Source organism: Salvia splendens, chromosome 17, assembly GCF_004379255.2.
Source record: "Salvia splendens isolate huo1 chromosome 17, SspV2, whole genome shotgun sequence".
In the NCBI taxonomy this organism is placed as follows: domain Eukaryota; kingdom Viridiplantae; phylum Streptophyta; class Magnoliopsida; order Lamiales; family Lamiaceae; genus Salvia; species Salvia splendens.
This window is the reverse complement of record NC_056048.1, coordinates 8,422,212-8,439,483: the sequence shown is the minus strand read 5'-3', so window position 1 is coordinate 8,439,483 and position 17,272 is coordinate 8,422,212. Positions and strand designations below refer to the sequence as shown.

General features: G+C 37.3%; 3 protein-coding genes across 4 annotated transcripts; all 3 read right to left on the bottom strand.

Annotated features, from left to right (window-relative positions):
* Window positions 1-958: 958 nt before the first annotated feature.
* Window positions 959-5,177, bottom strand: LOC121773501 (RNA demethylase ALKBH9B-like). Its single transcript, XM_042170374.1, has 6 exons — window positions 4,861-5,177; window positions 3,879-4,460; window positions 2,476-2,561; window positions 2,064-2,374; window positions 1,910-1,981; window positions 959-1,826 (listed from the first exon to the last, which is right to left on the bottom strand). The coding sequence occupies exons 1-6, from the start codon at window positions 5,030-5,032 to the stop codon at window positions 1,541-1,543; spliced, it is 1,509 nt and encodes a 502-aa protein (XP_042026308.1). The 5' UTR covers window positions 5,033-5,177; the 3' UTR covers window positions 959-1,540.
* Window positions 5,178-7,485: 2,308 nt separating this feature from the next.
* LOC121774260 lies at window positions 7,486-8,998 on the bottom strand. Its single transcript, XM_042171165.1, has 3 exons — window positions 8,597-8,998; window positions 8,106-8,468; window positions 7,486-8,025 (listed from the first exon to the last, which is right to left on the bottom strand). The coding sequence occupies exons 1-3, from the start codon at window positions 8,996-8,998 to the stop codon at window positions 7,486-7,488; spliced, it is 1,305 nt and encodes a 434-aa protein (XP_042027099.1).
* A 2,594-nt stretch (window positions 8,999-11,592) lies between these two features.
* On the bottom strand, window positions 11,593-16,481 carry LOC121775144 (uncharacterized RNA-binding protein C17H9.04c-like). 2 transcript variants are annotated; one of them, XM_042172128.1, is made up of 7 exons: window positions 16,185-16,481; window positions 14,757-15,172; window positions 14,019-14,082; window positions 13,020-13,093; window positions 12,729-12,904; window positions 12,240-12,320; window positions 11,593-11,955 (listed from the first exon to the last, which is right to left on the bottom strand). In XM_042172128.1, the coding sequence occupies exons 1-7, from the start codon at window positions 16,354-16,356 to the stop codon at window positions 11,907-11,909; spliced, it is 1,032 nt and encodes a 343-aa protein (XP_042028062.1). In that variant the 5' UTR covers window positions 16,357-16,481; the 3' UTR covers window positions 11,593-11,906. The 2 variants fall into 2 exon arrangements, with proteins under 2 accessions (XP_042028062.1, XP_042028063.1); XM_042172129.1 differs by having other exon boundaries at window positions 12,729-12,889; window positions 16,185-16,480.
* Between the last annotated feature and the right edge of the window lie 791 nt (window positions 16,482-17,272).

The following is a 17,272-nucleotide window of genomic DNA, read 5'->3' as shown; positions in this document are numbered from 1 at the left end:
AATAGAACATCGTCACTACATCAAAAAAATCGAATTAATTTCTTGATTGTGCAAATTGCTGAACTGGTATAAAAGTTATTCCTAGTCCCTCCTTGAAATCATCTTCGTTCCACTTTTCTGCCTCTGTGTGATGGATTGGTTCAACTTTTGAGATTGCTTCCCAATTTTCTTTGATTTTGACACTACCATCATCATAATTTCTTAGTCTATCTATTAATTTTCTAGCTTTACAATCTTTTTGTCTCTATTAATTTTCTAGCTTTAATTTTCTTATCTATTTGGTCATTTCTTAGTCTAATTACCCATCAACTAGCTGTATGATTAGGCAGTAAAAATCAGTCCTACTATTCCATCCCAAATCCTGGATAGCTTACCTGCATTCTATTTTCCAATAACTCTTTTCTTATATGTAATCATCTTCTTCTTTTCCCATATCTCCAAAGAGCTCTCTCTCACACACAGACACACATTCTTGCTTTTCTTGAATTGAATTATCGGAAAGTGACATACAAAACCATAAACAGCAAACTCTAGCTTTACTAATATATCAACCACTAATACTTATACCATGAAGTTTGTATTTAATGCTCTAGTTCAAAAGTTGAAAGCTGCTATCCCATTGCAAATACAGGAACAACTATTTGAACAATTCTCTTCCCATTAAATTGCAGCGACTATTATATAGTGTGTGTAGTGTGCAATGAATGTGTGTGTATTAGTGTGTGACTGTGTGTGGATAGTATACATGGTGTGTGTATTTCATTCCATTCTAATATGATTTGTTATCAAACATAGGATTGAAATCAACAATTTCATTCTATTCCTATCTTAATTTCGTTCATACCTTCATTCTATTCTACTCTCATTTCATTCCATCATACCAAGAATGACCGTAGATTATTACCTTGGTGTTAAAACATCCAACAAGAAGACACTCTAGAAAACGAAGCCAGCATGATTCGGAGAATCCCAAATACTTATTTAAACTGATAACTCAATACAATAATAGAGTCATGAAAAAACCAGGATTAAATAAATATACGTGTTCATCCATCCTCAAATACAAGCAAATTATGGAAGAAAAAAATAATTGAAAAACAATCTTCAACGAATTTCCCCTTGAATGGTTGTAGCCGTTTTCTTATATTCCAGCCAGCTTTCTAAGTTCGAATTCAACTACTCATTTTCGCAGCTGAGCCTGCGATATTAACACTACTCGGAGATGAACACAGTCATCATATCGTCCTATCTTCGAAATAGGAAGCACACAATACCACAACAGAGCATCCGAGCACCCACTCACGAATTCACCCCCTAACTAACATTGATTCTTTTAAGTACGGAGAAGACTTGGACAACAGTTTGCTATAGCTAAATGCAAAGCACACGTGTCATAATAACCTTAAACCAAGATGCTTCCAGTGATAGTTTTGATTATACCTGATGAGTGGCGACAGAGAGTCGCTCAACAGATATGTTGGGGAAATATATATGAGACCACTGGGAATGCAGTAACCAACTGTAACAGATCTCTCACTCATCAATATTCCAGATTAGACTGGAACCTTCTCCTATTTGGAGGACCTTGTCTTGTTCGTCCTGAATAACGGGGATTTGGGTTTTCCGAAGCCAATCCTCTTCCCCTATCTATCCTGGACTCCCTTCCATCTCCTGGCCTTCTCGAAGCACGTCTGTTTCTTGAGGCATTATCCTTTCTGAATCTTTCCTCTTCATCCAGCAATGGTTGAAGCCCTTGCAAATCTGGTTCAGGAGTGTACCCGATTGGCCTTTTAGTTTCATCCATTCTCCTAAAGGTAATCGATATCCTGGAAAAAATACAGGGTAGGCATCAAAAATTTGGTAGCTTGTGTTGGAGAGAAGAAATAATCGATCTTCTATTTAACAATACCTTCTGGAAGGAACGGCTGGGATGCAATGTTTAGCCACATCAGCTCCATTTCCATTCAATACAAGCACAGATCTGGTCGGAAATTAGGGAAAGATGATTTAGATGAAATGAAAGATCCAGAATAAAATAAATGTAAGGTCCACCATATACTTACCCAAGTGGCAGGGGAATCGCAAAAGCACCTTCAAATTCACCAGGGCCAGCTATTTTCAAGTTCGACCCAAAAAGTATATCACACTCGCTAAGAAACGAGACTGTACAGAATGGCCTGACAAACTCATGATTGTCAATATGAGGCGGTATACAGTCCCCTTCTTCGTAGATATTCACGATACAGCTATCAGGAACACAAAAAGGTGGCAAAACATGCCACCAGACAAGCCTTTTGATCATAACCTTGAACAAATGAGGCAACGGATCAACAATTTCAGCCTTGAGGATGCCTGGTGGATTGCCCCTTTTATCCTGCCATCCAATTATCATTATTATGGAATCTGATAGATATAAACTATTGAAACCACTTAAACATTATTTGCATATCAAAAGCAGCATTCCTGGGCACTTACTGTGGCATAGTTGTAACAGCAACCGAATTGAAGAGTTATACGCCCCTTCCCTCTCATCCACTTCTGAGGAGCGGTATATGTGCGCGCTACAATCAAGTACCATACAAAGAATCTTAATCAGTACAGCGCCTCAGGTAACTAAAAACTACTCTCAACTGTGGCAGAATAAAGATACTGGAGTATATCAGTTTGAACCATGGAACGGATCATATCAGTCATCAATGGTGTGGATCCAAGAATCCATCAGTGTAGGGCAACACTAGAAAGCATGAAAAGGGAATAATTCTATTTTTTTCCAAAATAAGCAAGAAACACCACATTCAGCCAAATGTTCTAGATATTTCATTGATTTTCAGTTTCCCAATATCAGCCACCTGTTTTGCATTAAACTTCTTTCTTTAATATTTCGAATCCCCACAATTACTCCTAACATCTACATAAAAAGAAGTTGAAAGCAAACAGAATAAAATTCCATACTGCTTAAAAATCAAAAGCAAATACAGGACTATTTTATCAAGTCAACTCAAGATGCCGGGTCAAAATCATGGCAGAAAATAGGGATACTACAGTAAAATATCAACAGTTGTGTGACTATGAAAATTGGTCATAAAAGGCCACAACAGATTTTGTCAATTTTCAAATTCCCTTATCTAGTCCTCTCAATGCATCAAGTCATCAACTATCTCATTAAGCATATAAGTTACAAAGGTAATCATTCTTTAGCAACCAAAAATGAAAAAAAAAAACAGAAACTCTAACAATCATTATATTCAAGAAATCCTGAGTGAGTTGGAAAGAAAGAAACCCAAGTCTTTGAACCAAATATAGAATCCTGGGGGAGCTATATCTTTCAGCAAATTATTGGAGTATATAATGCATGTAAACAAGAATGGTATGCAATATTTTGTAATGTAAGTTACAGAATGGTAGATATAAATCTCCCTTCTACTATAAGATTATACTTACTTATTCAAGTTATTATATATTGCATAGATGTGCAAAAAGGTATACATCTAATTAAACCTTATATTAGCACTATGAACATGCATGTATGCATATTGAGAGCGAGGTATGAGATAATGCAATTCATTCTAATATACAATTTTACCCTCAATATATATGCCTATTTAAGAACACATTTGAAAATAAGAAATGGAACCAAGAGATATAAAACCATGTTTTCCTTAGAAAGGCATTTCGCTTTACCTAACGAGCAAATGGATTTCATTACAAAGTAATTAAATTGCCAACATAGACCACACAAAAAATAGAGATATGCTCATATAATGAATCTTTGATACAGGTATTCTTAATTTCTTACGATTGTCATAGGCAAGGTAACTCAAATAATATAGCTGAACTAAACACATAATATATCACTCAGTTATGCAATAAACACTCACATTTCAATTTTCCATTCCTTCCCATCTCTTCGAGCTCTTCAACGTAACTAACAATTCTTTTCTGTTCTGCTGCACTGAAGACAGCTTTATGTAGCTCCAACCCATCTACTATGTTTACAAGCTTTCCATTGATCCTTTCCAAACATATAAAGTCCTTTTTTCTTTGGACTCCAGAGAACCGAATGTATTCTCTCTGATCCCTTGACAATGCCACCTTTGGCTTAGCTACAGCCACTGAGGTTCCCTCTGAAAAAGAATCATTCGCCTCAACAAGCCCATTGCTATCCTCATTGTCTTCTTCTGCTGCAAGCTCATCCTCCATAGCCATATCTGCCCAAGACTTTTTAAACCTAGGGCTCTGTTGCCGTGCTGAGGAGTTTAATACTTCACTTGTAGACGATGCTTCAACAGTTTGTTCTGACAATCGATCAGCCTCATCCTTCCAACTACCCAAAGAATGTGTATCATCATCATCACCATAGTTATCTGCACCGTCTTTTGCAATCCAGTCCGAACGGGCACTACAGTTAGCCGAATCTTCCTTGCAGTCAATACTTGGTGTAGAAACAGCAGCATCCCGCTCTAAATACACAAGTTTCACAGCTTAATTAAGTTGCCAATAGTCACCTAAACATTAAAAATAACTCACAAACTTGATAAAACCTATCGATTGTTAGAAATTCAGGAAAAAAAACTCAAATAAGTTACACTTGAGTCAAAAGGGGAATAGAAAAATCGAAATTCAGAGAAAAATATACAAAATTTCGCAAAATTGCGGCAGTGAATACGTTTCAATAGCAAAATAATCTGGAATTCCTAATTTGAATAGCCGACAAAGATTCAGGTTTTTTTGGCTAAAATTGAAAGGGAAACAAAATAGCTTTAAATAGTAGTACTAACAATTAATTACAGCAGCACATAGACATAATTGAGATAGATATGTAGGGATGATTAAGAGGAAATCGAGAATAGAGGTGGAGACCTGTGTTGAGAGATCGGATGCTGTGGGAGATGGTGTGGGTGCAAGATTGGCAGAGGCCGCGAGCTAAGAAGGGCAACCAATTGGACAAAAATTCGGCAGCGATCCGGACTTCGTTGTCGTCGTAATTGAGGAGGAAATCGTCGGGGTTTTGAGGTTTGGCGTGGCCAGTCATGGCGGATGAGTCGCTGCGGAGTCAGTGGAGTCTTCCTGTCAGATTGATGGTTGGTATGGTATGTTATGTATGCCAATTAGCATAAAACATAACAAAACTAAAACCCAGCTTGTAATAAAAGTCGCAAAATGAAAATATAGTATACTAAAGTGCTCTCTTTGTCTATCATTAAATTAACGTTTTGATTTGCAGAAATTAGTGCTCTTTCTGCCCTATTCAAAATAAAATATGAGTACTTTTCTTTTTGAATTGTCTCTCTCACAATGACAATGACATCTTTTCTAAAATGAAATCTTTCTCCACTTATTTCATAAAATAACGCTACATAAAAAGCAATGTTTCGAAATTAGTGGAACGGCATATTAATTCATTTATTACTATTAAAGACAAAATTCATTTGTAAACACCGTAAAATGATTAAACGAGCCAGTATTTCTCTCCATGAGTGGCATGAATCTTTTTAATGGTTAATTTTCTCTCCACGCGAATAATAATAACTTTCAGGTCCTTTTGATAATTAGAAGTGAAATTGAATTGGAATTAGAATTGTAAATTTAAAATACTTAAATACTAAGTTTGATGAAAGACTTTTTTTTTAATTGGAATATTTAATTTTAAATATTTATTTAATAAAATGAACTAAGTGACATGATATTGAATCTGAAGAAACATCACACACATAACATCTAACCACACATACAATACACACATTACATCACACACACATTACATCTAACCACACATATAATACACACAATACACACTATATGATACTCTCCCTCCGTCCCCGAATAAGAGTCGCTAATTTCCTTTTCGGGATGTCCCCCAATAAGAGTCATTCTTCCTACTTACCATTTTTGGACATCAAAATTACCCTCTATGTTTAGCAAAATTTACAAAAAAATGTCATTATTTACACTAAAAAAAAGAAAATGCAAACCCATTAGGGTTTGCAGTCAACTCCTCATTCTCGATTCAACTCCCTCACTCTCGACTCCCTCTCTCACTCTCGACTCTCTCTCATTAATCATCTCCCCCTCCGCCTCACTCAGTCTCCCCCTCCGCCTCCCTCCGAAACGATGGACACCGTCGTCCCTGAAACACCGCCGGACTGGGTTGATTACGACGCAATTGGTCGTCGGTCTGTGGCTCACGGTGTTCCACCGTTCATAGGCGACGACGGGGCTGAAGGGCCGACACCTCCCGATTTGGTCCTTTACGGATCTGAAACTGAAGATCCGTCCGACGCTGTCGACGGATCTGAAACCGAAGCTGCGGTAAAGGGTTTCGATGGATCTGAAACTCAGCCTTCGTCCGAGGGCATCTACGTTCCTGACAGTCTATCTCCGTCCGAGGGCTTCTACGTTCCTGAAAGTCTATCTCCGTCCCCAATAACCGACGGATCTGAAACCAAAGATCCGGTTAAGGGTTTCGACGGATCTGAAACTCAGCCTCCCTTTGCCCCCTTTGATTGGTCGGAGATCAAGCCGCCTTCATGTCCTGTTAATTTGGGGGAAAGCGGAGCACCTTCCATTGGTTTGGATGACATCTTAGAAGGCATAGATGGAGGAATGCAGCCGGCGGTGGAGCCAAACAGAGAGTACACCGACAATGAAAAAGCTATGCTATTAATCATGTTTCCGTGCATGAAGGATATCTTTTGATTTGTGAGTTTCTTTCTAATTCAGAGCCGCCCCCTTTTTAGGGTTTGGAGGCTTTTGACTTTAGGAAAATGCAGCCTATTTCTGAAGTACTCCATGCTTATGTGCATTGCTCTATGTGTATGCGATATTGGTCCATGTTTATGGGATATTGAGGCTGTGGGAATTGTTTCTGACTGTTTATGTGATACTGGTCCATGTTTATGTGATATTAAGGCTGTGGGAATTGTTGATGACTGTGTATGTGCATTTGTGTGGCTGTTGTAACTGTCCTCTGATGTCCCTATGCATTGTGATGTTGTTTATATACCCTGTGATGAAGCTTTTCTGAGGGGAAGCTCAGCCACCCCTGTGTCAGGTTTGGAGGCTGTGTTAGTGTCCTCTGATGTCCGCATACTTAACTCAGCCACCCCTGTGTCAGGTTTGGAGGCTGTTGTAAGTGTAATGTGTTGCTCCTATGCCTTGTGTTGTTGGCCATATGTCCTATGATGAAGCTTTTCTGAGGGAAATGCAAAAATAGCCACCCCTATGAAAGGTTTGGAGGCTGATTTGAAGTGATAATACAAAAAATATTCACTGATTACTTAGTAGTGTGTACAGTGATGATGTTTATACAAAATGCAGCCTATTTAGCTTAGTAAGCCATCCCCTATGAAAGAGTGATGCCATGTGATGAAGCTTTTCGGATGGCATTAACAAAAAATGCAGCCTATGCACAAAAAAAGAGTTTACATCTTAAACACAAACATATGTTGGTGCTTATACTGTAAACTCCAGCCCCTACTCTTATGTCTAGTACCCTAAATCATGGTTAAGCAGCCATATGTCATATGTGTCCCCAGTGTTGTTTTCAGGCATCTTTAGGTACTCCAAACTCTCTCTCACCAAACCCTCTTCAACCTGAAATTGTAAAGGCAGCCCCTCTGTTCTCTGCAATCTGTCCTTGTTTAAATGAGGGATCTTGTAGTCATTCTTCCCATGCATTTCTAATATTGCTGTCAAACAGCTTTGCAATGTGATGAATACTCTATTGAGAGTTTGTGGTGAGAGTTCTTCAAATGAGGTAAACACATTCCTAAGCAAGTCATCTACACTTGTGGCTTGTTTGTCATCTTGAAGTAATTGTATTGCCCTGAAATACCCAAGGTCTAACACATTTGTGTCTGGGGAGTTGGGTGGTTGGCTAATTAGATGGAATTCAAACCCATCAGTACTAGCTAGTGATTCAAACTGTTGGTCAACAGCTCTGAGGTGAGGTTTGACATTATCTTGCTGGATGAAAATCTTCTTGCTTGCATTGGCGGGCCATTTGGCCTTGATTGTTGGTATAATCTGGCAATGATATGTGTATGTGACTAACTGATGACATGAATAATGTCTGATAGCTTTAATGACAGAAAAAATTGGCATACCTGGTTTAGGAGACAAGTTGTCATGACTTCCTTGTTGATGGATTGAATAGGCTTTGTCTCAATTGTCCCTTTTGGCCTGTTCTTTGAACTTCTTTGGGCTGGTACTTGTTCTGTGAATGGGAATAAGCCTATTTTACCATCGAATATGATTTCCCCATCTGGCCCACAAAGTGGCCTGCTGACAGCAGCCATGAACATCACTTTAGTGATGAATCTCTTGGACTTACAGGACCTGTATGGCACATCTTCATCCGGCAAAAGGTAGTATCTGTCTGATGTCTTTGTCATGTAGAACCATTTCTCGTCAATATGAACAATGTTGTGCATTGAATGGTAAAGAAGTTTACCTTCAGCTAGTGTTGGCTGAATATGAGAAAGACACCATTTCATCCTTGCAATTTTGTTGGTCTCAGTCAGTGTAGGCTTTATTGCACTTGTATGAGGTTTCACTGATTACTCTTAAGAAATCTACCAATTGTTGTCTTGCTTACTTCCATCTTAGAAGCAACCTTCCTTATGGTTGATCTCTCAAGCATGGACATGTTTCTAAACTTATCTCCATCTAGAATGAGTTTATCTTTGTGTTGATAACATTTTGCTTTGCCTTGCATCATGACAGGTTCCCCTCTGTCTATTTGCTGCTTGCTGATGTGCCAAATTCTCTCTGCTGTCCTTTTGTGGATGTTGAATCTTTTGGCAGCCTCTGCAGAAGAACCTCTTGGCAGCACTCCAGCCTTACTTCGTTGTAGAAGAAACTGCGCAATGAGGTTTTTTTGTTGGCTTGTCAATGCTAATGTAGGCCGCTGCCATCCACCCTGCCCCTGCCCCTGCCCCTGCCCCTGCTCCTGCTGCTCCTGCTCATGGTCCAACACTCGGACCACCTCAAGCTCCATTGCCCAGTGATGAAAATTTTCTGAGGGTATTCCACAAAACCAATAGGTTTTCTTTTTTTTTTAGTTGGTGGAAGTCAATGAAGAGTAGAAATGAATGTATTTATAGGAGTTGGTGGACACTTTGAAAATCCTTGTACATGTTCCCTCCTTGGCTGTAAAAATTCCCTCCATGGAATGGATTTGGCTTTCCCTCCCTATTTTTAGGCAGGAGTTTGAATTTGTGACTTTGTTTTCCATTGAATTTTCCAATTACAGCAAGTTGGCAGTGAAATTGGAATGCAAGTTGACAGTGAATCTGTGACGTTTTTTTTTCATTCAATTTTGGTAAGACAAGTTTAAGTAAACAAGTGTAATCCATGGAATTTAGTAAATCACTACACCGTTAAAGTTAATTGAATTGATTTAGGCAGTAAATTTATTACACCAAATTTAATTGAAATTGAATTGATTTAGGCAGTAAATTTATTACACCAAATTTAATTGATTTGATTTAGGCAGTAAATTTAGTTAAATTGGACATTGAATTGATTCAATTAAATTTACTACCCCAAACATTCAAACACTTCCTTAAAACTCGTGCCGAGTCAGTGCAGTTGGCAACGGAGGAGCAGATCTTGCCGCAATGAGTCTGGGTTCAAATCTCACTGTTGACGTGTAGTTGCTTCCATTTCTAAGTGTGAGGCCTTGGGAGATGGGCTTCTGCCCCCAGTAGGTTAAGGCCTTCCCCTAAACGGGCTACTGTGTACCCTGATTGAACCCCCTCACATGATGTCGGGCCGGAGTGTAGGGGCCACCAAGGCGACAGAATCGCCTTTTTTGCTGCAATGATATTTTTATCTATTTTTTATGTTAATTTCTATATATTTTTTTTTTCTTTTTGTTTTTGTTATGTATTTTTTTTGTCTTTTTATTAGTTTTTGTTTGTCAATATGTGTTTTCCCCCTATTTTTTCTTATGTTATTTTTTATATTATTAGTTTCTATTTTTTCTTATGTCTCACTTATTTTGCTTTTTATTATAAAATTTAATGTACTTTTTAATTATTGACAACTTTCACAATAAATAATAATTTGTGTATCTTTCCCAATTGTCCCGCGCGATATATATAATAATCATTTAAAAATCGACCAATCTTATTGTAGAACAAATTACAGTAGAACAGAGAGTACATTTAACATTTTCACCCCTTCATCATTATATTTGATCTACAAAATACATCCAAATGAGACGTATATTCGTTTGTCTGAGAACTTCATATTATTTGATTTTTTATGGATAAATTTGATTAAATAAATCATTTGTGGCCTTAATTCTTAATACTACTGGGTGCCAATTTTGGATTATGGTATGGAATAAGGATAATTACATCGTACATACAAAATGTTACACTAATATTTCAAATTAGTACAAAAAATTTTAAGTTAGCATATACTCTCTCTGTCCCCATTTGCTGGCACCTATTTTTTTTTTGTCCGTCTCCAATTAATTGACACTCTTACTTTTTACACATTCAACTAACATTTTATAATAAATAATACATAGTAGTATATAAAAGTAGGATTCACGTTCCACTAACTTTTTCCACCTACTTTTCACTATATTTCTTAAAACGCGTGTCAAGTCAAACATTGTCGATTAATGAGGGATGAAGAGAGAGAGAGTATTATACAAAAAGTTTGATTAATATTTTAAATTAATACATTCCATCCAAAATCATTAACGTCGTTACTTTTTTTTATTTTTCAGTACTAAATAGTAAATACACACCTCATTCAAAAATTCTCTCCCTGTTGATATTACTAAGGAATATTATTGAGCTGAAGATAGCATCCCCGAATAAGGAAAACTGCTCTCCGGCTCTCTTCTCTGGATTTGTCAAGTCCAATTGCTCAGCCTTAGCACCCGCACCCCAGAAGTCTACCCGTAAGATCGACCCCAACTATGCCGGCTAAGATACCAGCCGTATTACACATCCCCCATGAAAATTCCTGCATATCTTGGAGCCGCATCCATATGGTTAACGGCAAATCCAGCTTTTCCATGTCCCAGTGACGAACACAGCACGACCCCATTAGGCGTTCCAAATAAGGGAAGACAAACCAACGCACACAAAGCCACCATGAATCCCACTGTGTTTAAAAGCTTTCTAGTTTTAGTTACATAGTTCTCCTGGTAATCAAGTGATCCGCCATAATCTCACCAATATTTGACAACAGAAACATGTTTAGATAAGGAACCATCATAGAGGAACCCATTTCTTGAAGACAACTGTTGAGGCCCAACTCAACGTACTCCACTTAGGAAGCCAATTCATGAGTACATAAAGAGCATAGTGAAAAGTAAAATTATTTGCAACTACTGCCCAGATTGGCAAGCTGAAGATTATCCTCTTCCATGGAATTTTAACAGGGCATAATTTCGGAGTGAATAGGGTGAGAAATAATAAAATAAAAATAACATTGTTAGTGATTTTAGACATAATATACTAATTTGAAACACAACTTTTGTATGAATATGCTCACTCAAAACTTTTTGTACTAATTTAAGACATTGGTGAAACATGTTGTATGCATGGTGTAATTATCCCTAATAAATGAGATTCAACTATTTTTGCATTTAATATCAATCGAATTCAAATACTTCCACACAATACTTGGTAACACTTCTGCTATAATATTAAAGAAGACGAAGAAAAGGGAAAAAAATATCCATAGTTCGGCAAATACTGCAAATTATCATCAGCCGCAGGCAGGCAGGCAGGCAACCATGATTGAATCTACAATACACTTCCAAACAAACACATCGCAAACATCAAACTTTGACACAAAGCACTGCAAATATCTGCAGTCTTCTTATTCCCTTGGTGGGAAATCACACGAAGCACAACAAGCTCTCGGGGTTCACAACTCTAAGCAACACTTACGGGTTGAACAGGCACCTCTCTCATGCTTTTGCACCTGCAAATGCAAAAGGGGCTATCGTAAACTCTCAATGAAGGTCAAATCAGTACCCCAAGTCCTCTTCATTCGATCACAGTCAGAAAGGTAAGAATATTTTAGTGAAACGAATAAATGGTTACACAAAATTAGGTTCTACTTCAAAGTCCAAAGTACAATTGGTATTGTTCAGGAAAACATGGGAAACTGGATGAACAAAAGGGCAAATACTTTCCTAGCTTAGGATGTTACTCAGCAGTTTTAGCATGTACTATATGCAATCAACTTCCGCTTGAATTACTCACCTATTACATTGTTCTCGTGAGGCATAATTGTGATTATTGCAATTTGAACACATCCAATCCCCATCACGCCATTGCTTTGCTCTGCAGAGTACAATAAAGAAGGTAACCTTCAGGCGTTTAAAAAGGTACTGTGAAAATAAAATGAAGTCAAACTCCATGATTTTGAAGACAGTAGATTCTGTCTTCAAACTTTTGTCAAATTCTAACAGTGTGTCACAAAGATACCTAGGTTTCTGTATCTTACTTCGATATCAATACTACATTGAACATACAAAATTTGTGAACATTATAAACTCAGTCTACCTTCAGTATTTTACACTATTGCTCCAATATGTGATTTCATTTGTCAGACAGAATTGTAGACGAGTAAAAGGGAAAAAAAGACTAATAAGGATGGAAAGGTAGCAGAGATACATATAACCTTAAACTTAACAAAAAAATGTGAAATCAACCAATTGCTGCATCTAGAAAGCAGTCCTCGAAATTTACCCTTTCCCAACGTGTGCAGGTGCTGTTGCCAGGCGAGATACTTGAAGGTTAACTTGCCAATTTGGAGGAATTGGGGTATTAACACTGTGCATGGGAGTGTACATACTGTTCATTTGACTGCCACCGGGACTTTGGAATGGGTCAAGCCCTGAATTTGGTTGCTGGAGCCCATATGCCTGTTAGTCATCAGATAGGACTCGAACAAAAAATAGCACCAAAACAATATAAACAGTGAACTATAGCTGCTAGGAGTATATAAATTAAAGCAGATCCTAAAAATATATTCCATACTTGTCCAGCATTCAGTCTCTTATTATCGAAGTTGTGAACAAATTCTTCAGATGCCAAGCGCTTTGTTCCATGAGCTTCAACAGAAGAGCAAACACAATATCACTAGTTTGTTCGGATAGTAGATCCGGACAGTTAGGTTCCATCAACTATGAGTGCTGATCAAAATGTATACTAGTAATAGAACAACACAAGGTCAAAACATTATTAATCAAACCCAAATATTTGGTGGTTGGAATAAGAGATTTGAAGTATGGAAATATATATGCTATGATTTCATATCCTGAAAGCCAAAATGAAATCTAGTTACTTAATATGATTCGAGTCCAGTAATGTACTACCTCATAAAAATGAGTGTTGTCCGAAAGTTAAGTATTCATGTCGATTATTCTAGGTAAATCTCAAAATAGAATGTGGGAAGAAAGGAGCAAGTATTATGTCCTCTGTATGACCGTATCTTTGTTCAATGAATCAGTATAGCCCGATACATTAAAAAAAGTGCAAGTTTTGTCAAGGGGTCTAGGATATACCATTATTTCCTCAATATATGATTGTAAGCTCCAAACCATTTCCACATTTTATTATTATAACTTACTGTTCTCCACAAGTTTAAAATGAACTCAACAATAGCCAAATGTTATGATGACTTATGCTTCCCCAGATTTGAACACATAAAGAAGTTTAAAACAAAAAAAATGCGGATGAATTGTAGGACTAATAAAAGATACCGCCTCTTCACATGGGTTCTCTATAAATAAAATAAAGGAAATGATATGCTAAAGCTTCTTATCAAGTTGAAAACCAAAAAACTAAAAATATCTAGTCATGACAGATTTCAAGTTCATCTCCAATTAAACCATATAGGAACCAACATCAGGTGTGCTCAAGGAAAGGAAGAAATGTATGAAAGCAACAAAGATACTAGAGGTCTAGAGCCAATGGATTCACTCAGCATTATTGATTTGGAAAACACAGATTTAGCTAATAATCTTATACACACACCTGTTACAGGGCTGCCTAGAGATGCAGGTGCTGATATTGGTGCAGGGGCATTGCACTTTTTGCACTGCAAATGTAAAACTGAGATGAATAGGCTACAAGATTTAAATTCAATGGAAATACACAACTCTAGCACTCAAATTCATAATTACATTTCTAATAGCAATAAGGTTTTCATAAGGAACATAATGATGGGAAAAGTAACAGACCATTTCCTATTAATTTTCAAAGTCAATATACTAGCAGCGAACTGCAGGCAATTAACATATCGATAGCAAACCTCCTCTCAAACTCAGTAACTGAGAGTTAAGGCGGCTGCTGCAGGAAATTAACAGGAAGAAAAACAATTGAACAGAAAAAAGTAATCTCGATATTGCACTGAACTGATGAACAGAAAACAAAAAAACGAAAGATATTCCTCAATTGAGGCCTACAGTAAACTATTGTCCTAAACTCTAGTAATTTTTAAGACACAGCTCTTTCATTGAGAGCTATTTATAACACTACCGAAAAAAACTACTAAACCATCTCTAACTCTAACAGATAAAACTGATCCCTAATAAACTACTAGACTCTATCAACAACCAATAAAGAATAAACGGATATAGAAAAAGCAGAGAATAGCAGGGGACTATCCCTGTCAGTAATACAGCTGCATGATATGAATAACTGATTTTATATCCACAAATCTGAGCAAAATTATCAGCCTGGGTGCTTACTGCTTACTATACTTGTGCATACCTGTAAACGTGAGGAATAATTGTGGAAGCCACAAGTGCACATCCAATCACCACTACGCCATCCATTACCATTAGGAGCTGGTGGAAGTAGATTTGCTTGGCTAGAATATGATAGTCCAGATATGCTGCCTCCCCCCAAGGGCAAATTAGATACTGACAGAAGTCCATAAAGATCACTAGGCTGGTTTCCATATTGATTGGCCCCTCCAACGGACCAATCAGAGTTCAAAGAGATTGATGGATGGATAGATCCAACATTCACCATTTGTTCCATTCCTCCTCGGGCCCTGGCAAAATAAGTAGGATGAGTAGGGACAGAAGCTCCGAGGATTGCAACTGCCGGCATTGCTGCTAGCTCCTTAGGTTGGCCACACTTTTTGCACTTTTCTCTTGATGCATAATTGTTGTTAGTGCAACCTATTGATCCATTGCACACACACGCAACCCAGAATGCAGCCACGAAGTAGATACAAGCGAAGAATACGCACGCCAACCCGCCATCCAATACCAAAATACACATACACAAAACATGAAACAACTCAACCTAATTGAAATCAACTTCTTCATTATTGTAAGAGACGTGCTAAATTGTACAGCACTTGATGAATAAATTAAGAGATTTTAACCAACAAAGATATGAAACATTGGCATGTTCATCACATATTTACGACTTTCCATATGGAAATGAAAGCTCACATAGTAAAAGGTGGAAGCATGAGAGGGATCATATTGAAACATTAGCAGTATCTGTGTAAACTGGAACAGATAGTAAAACATTAAGTTCATGGCATGTCCTCACAGAATACTGCTGAAATTCATACAGCACATTAGACCAAGTACCAACTAACATTGTCACTACCAATTGTCACCTTTGGGCAGGATCCTAGAAACTCAATACACGAAGACTAAGTTCAGAAAATCTGATTCAGACAAAACTATCACATCTACCTGTATAAGGAAAATAAACAAATAGAGCCCAGGGTTTTAAAGTTTTATATTGCCTCATTTATGTATATAGTGTTGTAATTGTCTACTTGAATGTTTGGGAAACTTAAGTGATCATTTAACAGACCTAACACCATCTTAGTAATAACCACCAACAGATGAAGAGCCTTTCAACAGCAATTAACATGAATATATACACTAAAATTCAATTTCATAATCATATTTACTAAATAATTATCAGTCAGTATATCAAAATCAATTAGGTTCACAACCATCACTGACTACATTCAAGCATGAGCTGATCACTTCCAAGTTCGCGAGCTAGATAAGTGCAGCAACAAAAATTTACGATATGATGATAAGATTCTATACCCAATTCAACTCCACAAACAAAAAATCAGGATTAAAAACAACTTCCGTTATCGGATTTCCGAACAGAGCAACACAATCAAATAGCAAAGAAATACGACAGTGGACAACATACCGGTGCAGATCCAGTCGCCAATCCGAGGAAGCCACTTGGAATCGGCAGGGGTATTGGTGTCGACGAGAAGCCGCGGCTGCTTGCAACGATTGCAGAAGGATCGGAAGGCATAGTTCCTATTGTGGCATCCGCCGCACTCCCAGTCGCCTTCTTTCCCGCCGCCGCCTGCCATATCCTTGTTTCTATACGTTAATTTTTCCGGCAACTAACTCACGGTCTGGTGGAAGCTGCGGCGAATGCGTCGCTTTAAATTTGGGAAATCTCAAATCGCTGTATTCAGCTATCATTTTACTGTGAATTTGCACTCTACCCCTTTACAACTTCTAATTTTCAGTTTGCACCCCTTAATTTTAAGGTTAAAGGATTAACGACTAAGACAACGACCAATAATTTGGATATAGATAGTGAATTTTCCAAAATATTAGATAATTCAAATTGAATCCATAAATGCAAATGCAAATGCAATGAAAAGTGCATGTATTTTTATGAAATATAGTGAGCATAATATTAACCAAAAGTCATCGAAAAGTTATGATTATAACAATTTTTAAAACTATACTTTCTTAAAACGACTTTGAGAGGGAGATATGTCTGCTATGATGTAATCTGATAATAATACATTGATGACATTTTTACTAAACTCTAATTTAATTAAAGTCAATGCATGTAACTATGATTTTTCGAAATAATAATCTTGAAAATTATTATAAAAAAAAACAAAACAACAAATAATTGTTTATTTATTACTCCATCCGTCTCATTTTAGAGTCTCATATGAGTTCGGCACGAGTTTTAAGAAATGTAAAGAAAAGTTGGTGAAAAAAACTAATGGAATTTGGGTCCTACTTTTATATGGAGTATTAGTTTTATACTCTCTCCGTCCCGATAATTCGTCTCACTTTGACCGGGCAAGGGTTTTAAGAAATGTAATGAAAAATGAGTTGAAAAAGTTAGTGGAATGTGAGTCCTACTTTTATATATTAGTTTTATAATAAAATGTGAGTAGGAATGAGTTAGTAGAATATGGAGTCCACTACCAAAAATGGTAAACGTGAAATGAGACAAATTATGTGGGACGGGCCGAAATA

Coding starts and splice junctions, on each gene's coding strand:
- LOC121773501 (XM_042170374.1), bottom strand. CDS start 5,032: ATGACTGGCCACGCCAAACCTCAAAACCCCGACGATTTCCTCCTCAAT. Junction 2,375..2,475: donor GCTGTTACAACTATGCCACA/GTAAGTGCCCAG, acceptor ATTGGATGGCAG/GATAAAAGGGGCAATCCACC. Junction 1,982..2,063: donor GCGATTCCCCTGCCACTTGG/GTAAGTATATGG, acceptor ATTTCCGACCAG/ATCTGTGCTTGTATTGAATG.
- LOC121774260 (XM_042171165.1), bottom strand. CDS start 8,998: ATGGAGCTTGAGGTGGTCCGAGTGTTGGACCATGAGCAGGAGCAGCAG. Junction 8,469..8,596: donor AGGTTGCTTCTAAGATGGAA/GTAAGCAAGACA, acceptor TCTCATATTCAG/CCAACACTAGCTGAAGGTAA. Junction 8,026..8,105: donor CAACTTGTCTCCTAAACCAG/GTATGCCAATTT, acceptor TATCATTGCCAG/ATTATACCAACAATCAAGGC.
- LOC121775144 (XM_042172128.1), bottom strand. CDS start 16,356: ATGGCAGGCGGCGGCGGGAAAGAAGGCGACTGGGAGTGCGGCGGATGC. Junction 15,173..16,184: donor TGGCGACTGGATCTGCACCG/GTATGTTGTCCA, acceptor ATGGATCAATAG/GTTGCACTAACAACAATTAT. Junction 12,321..12,728: donor CCTGCACACGTTGGGAAAGG/GTAAATTTCGAG, acceptor TGTACTCTGCAG/AGCAAAGCAATGGCGTGATG.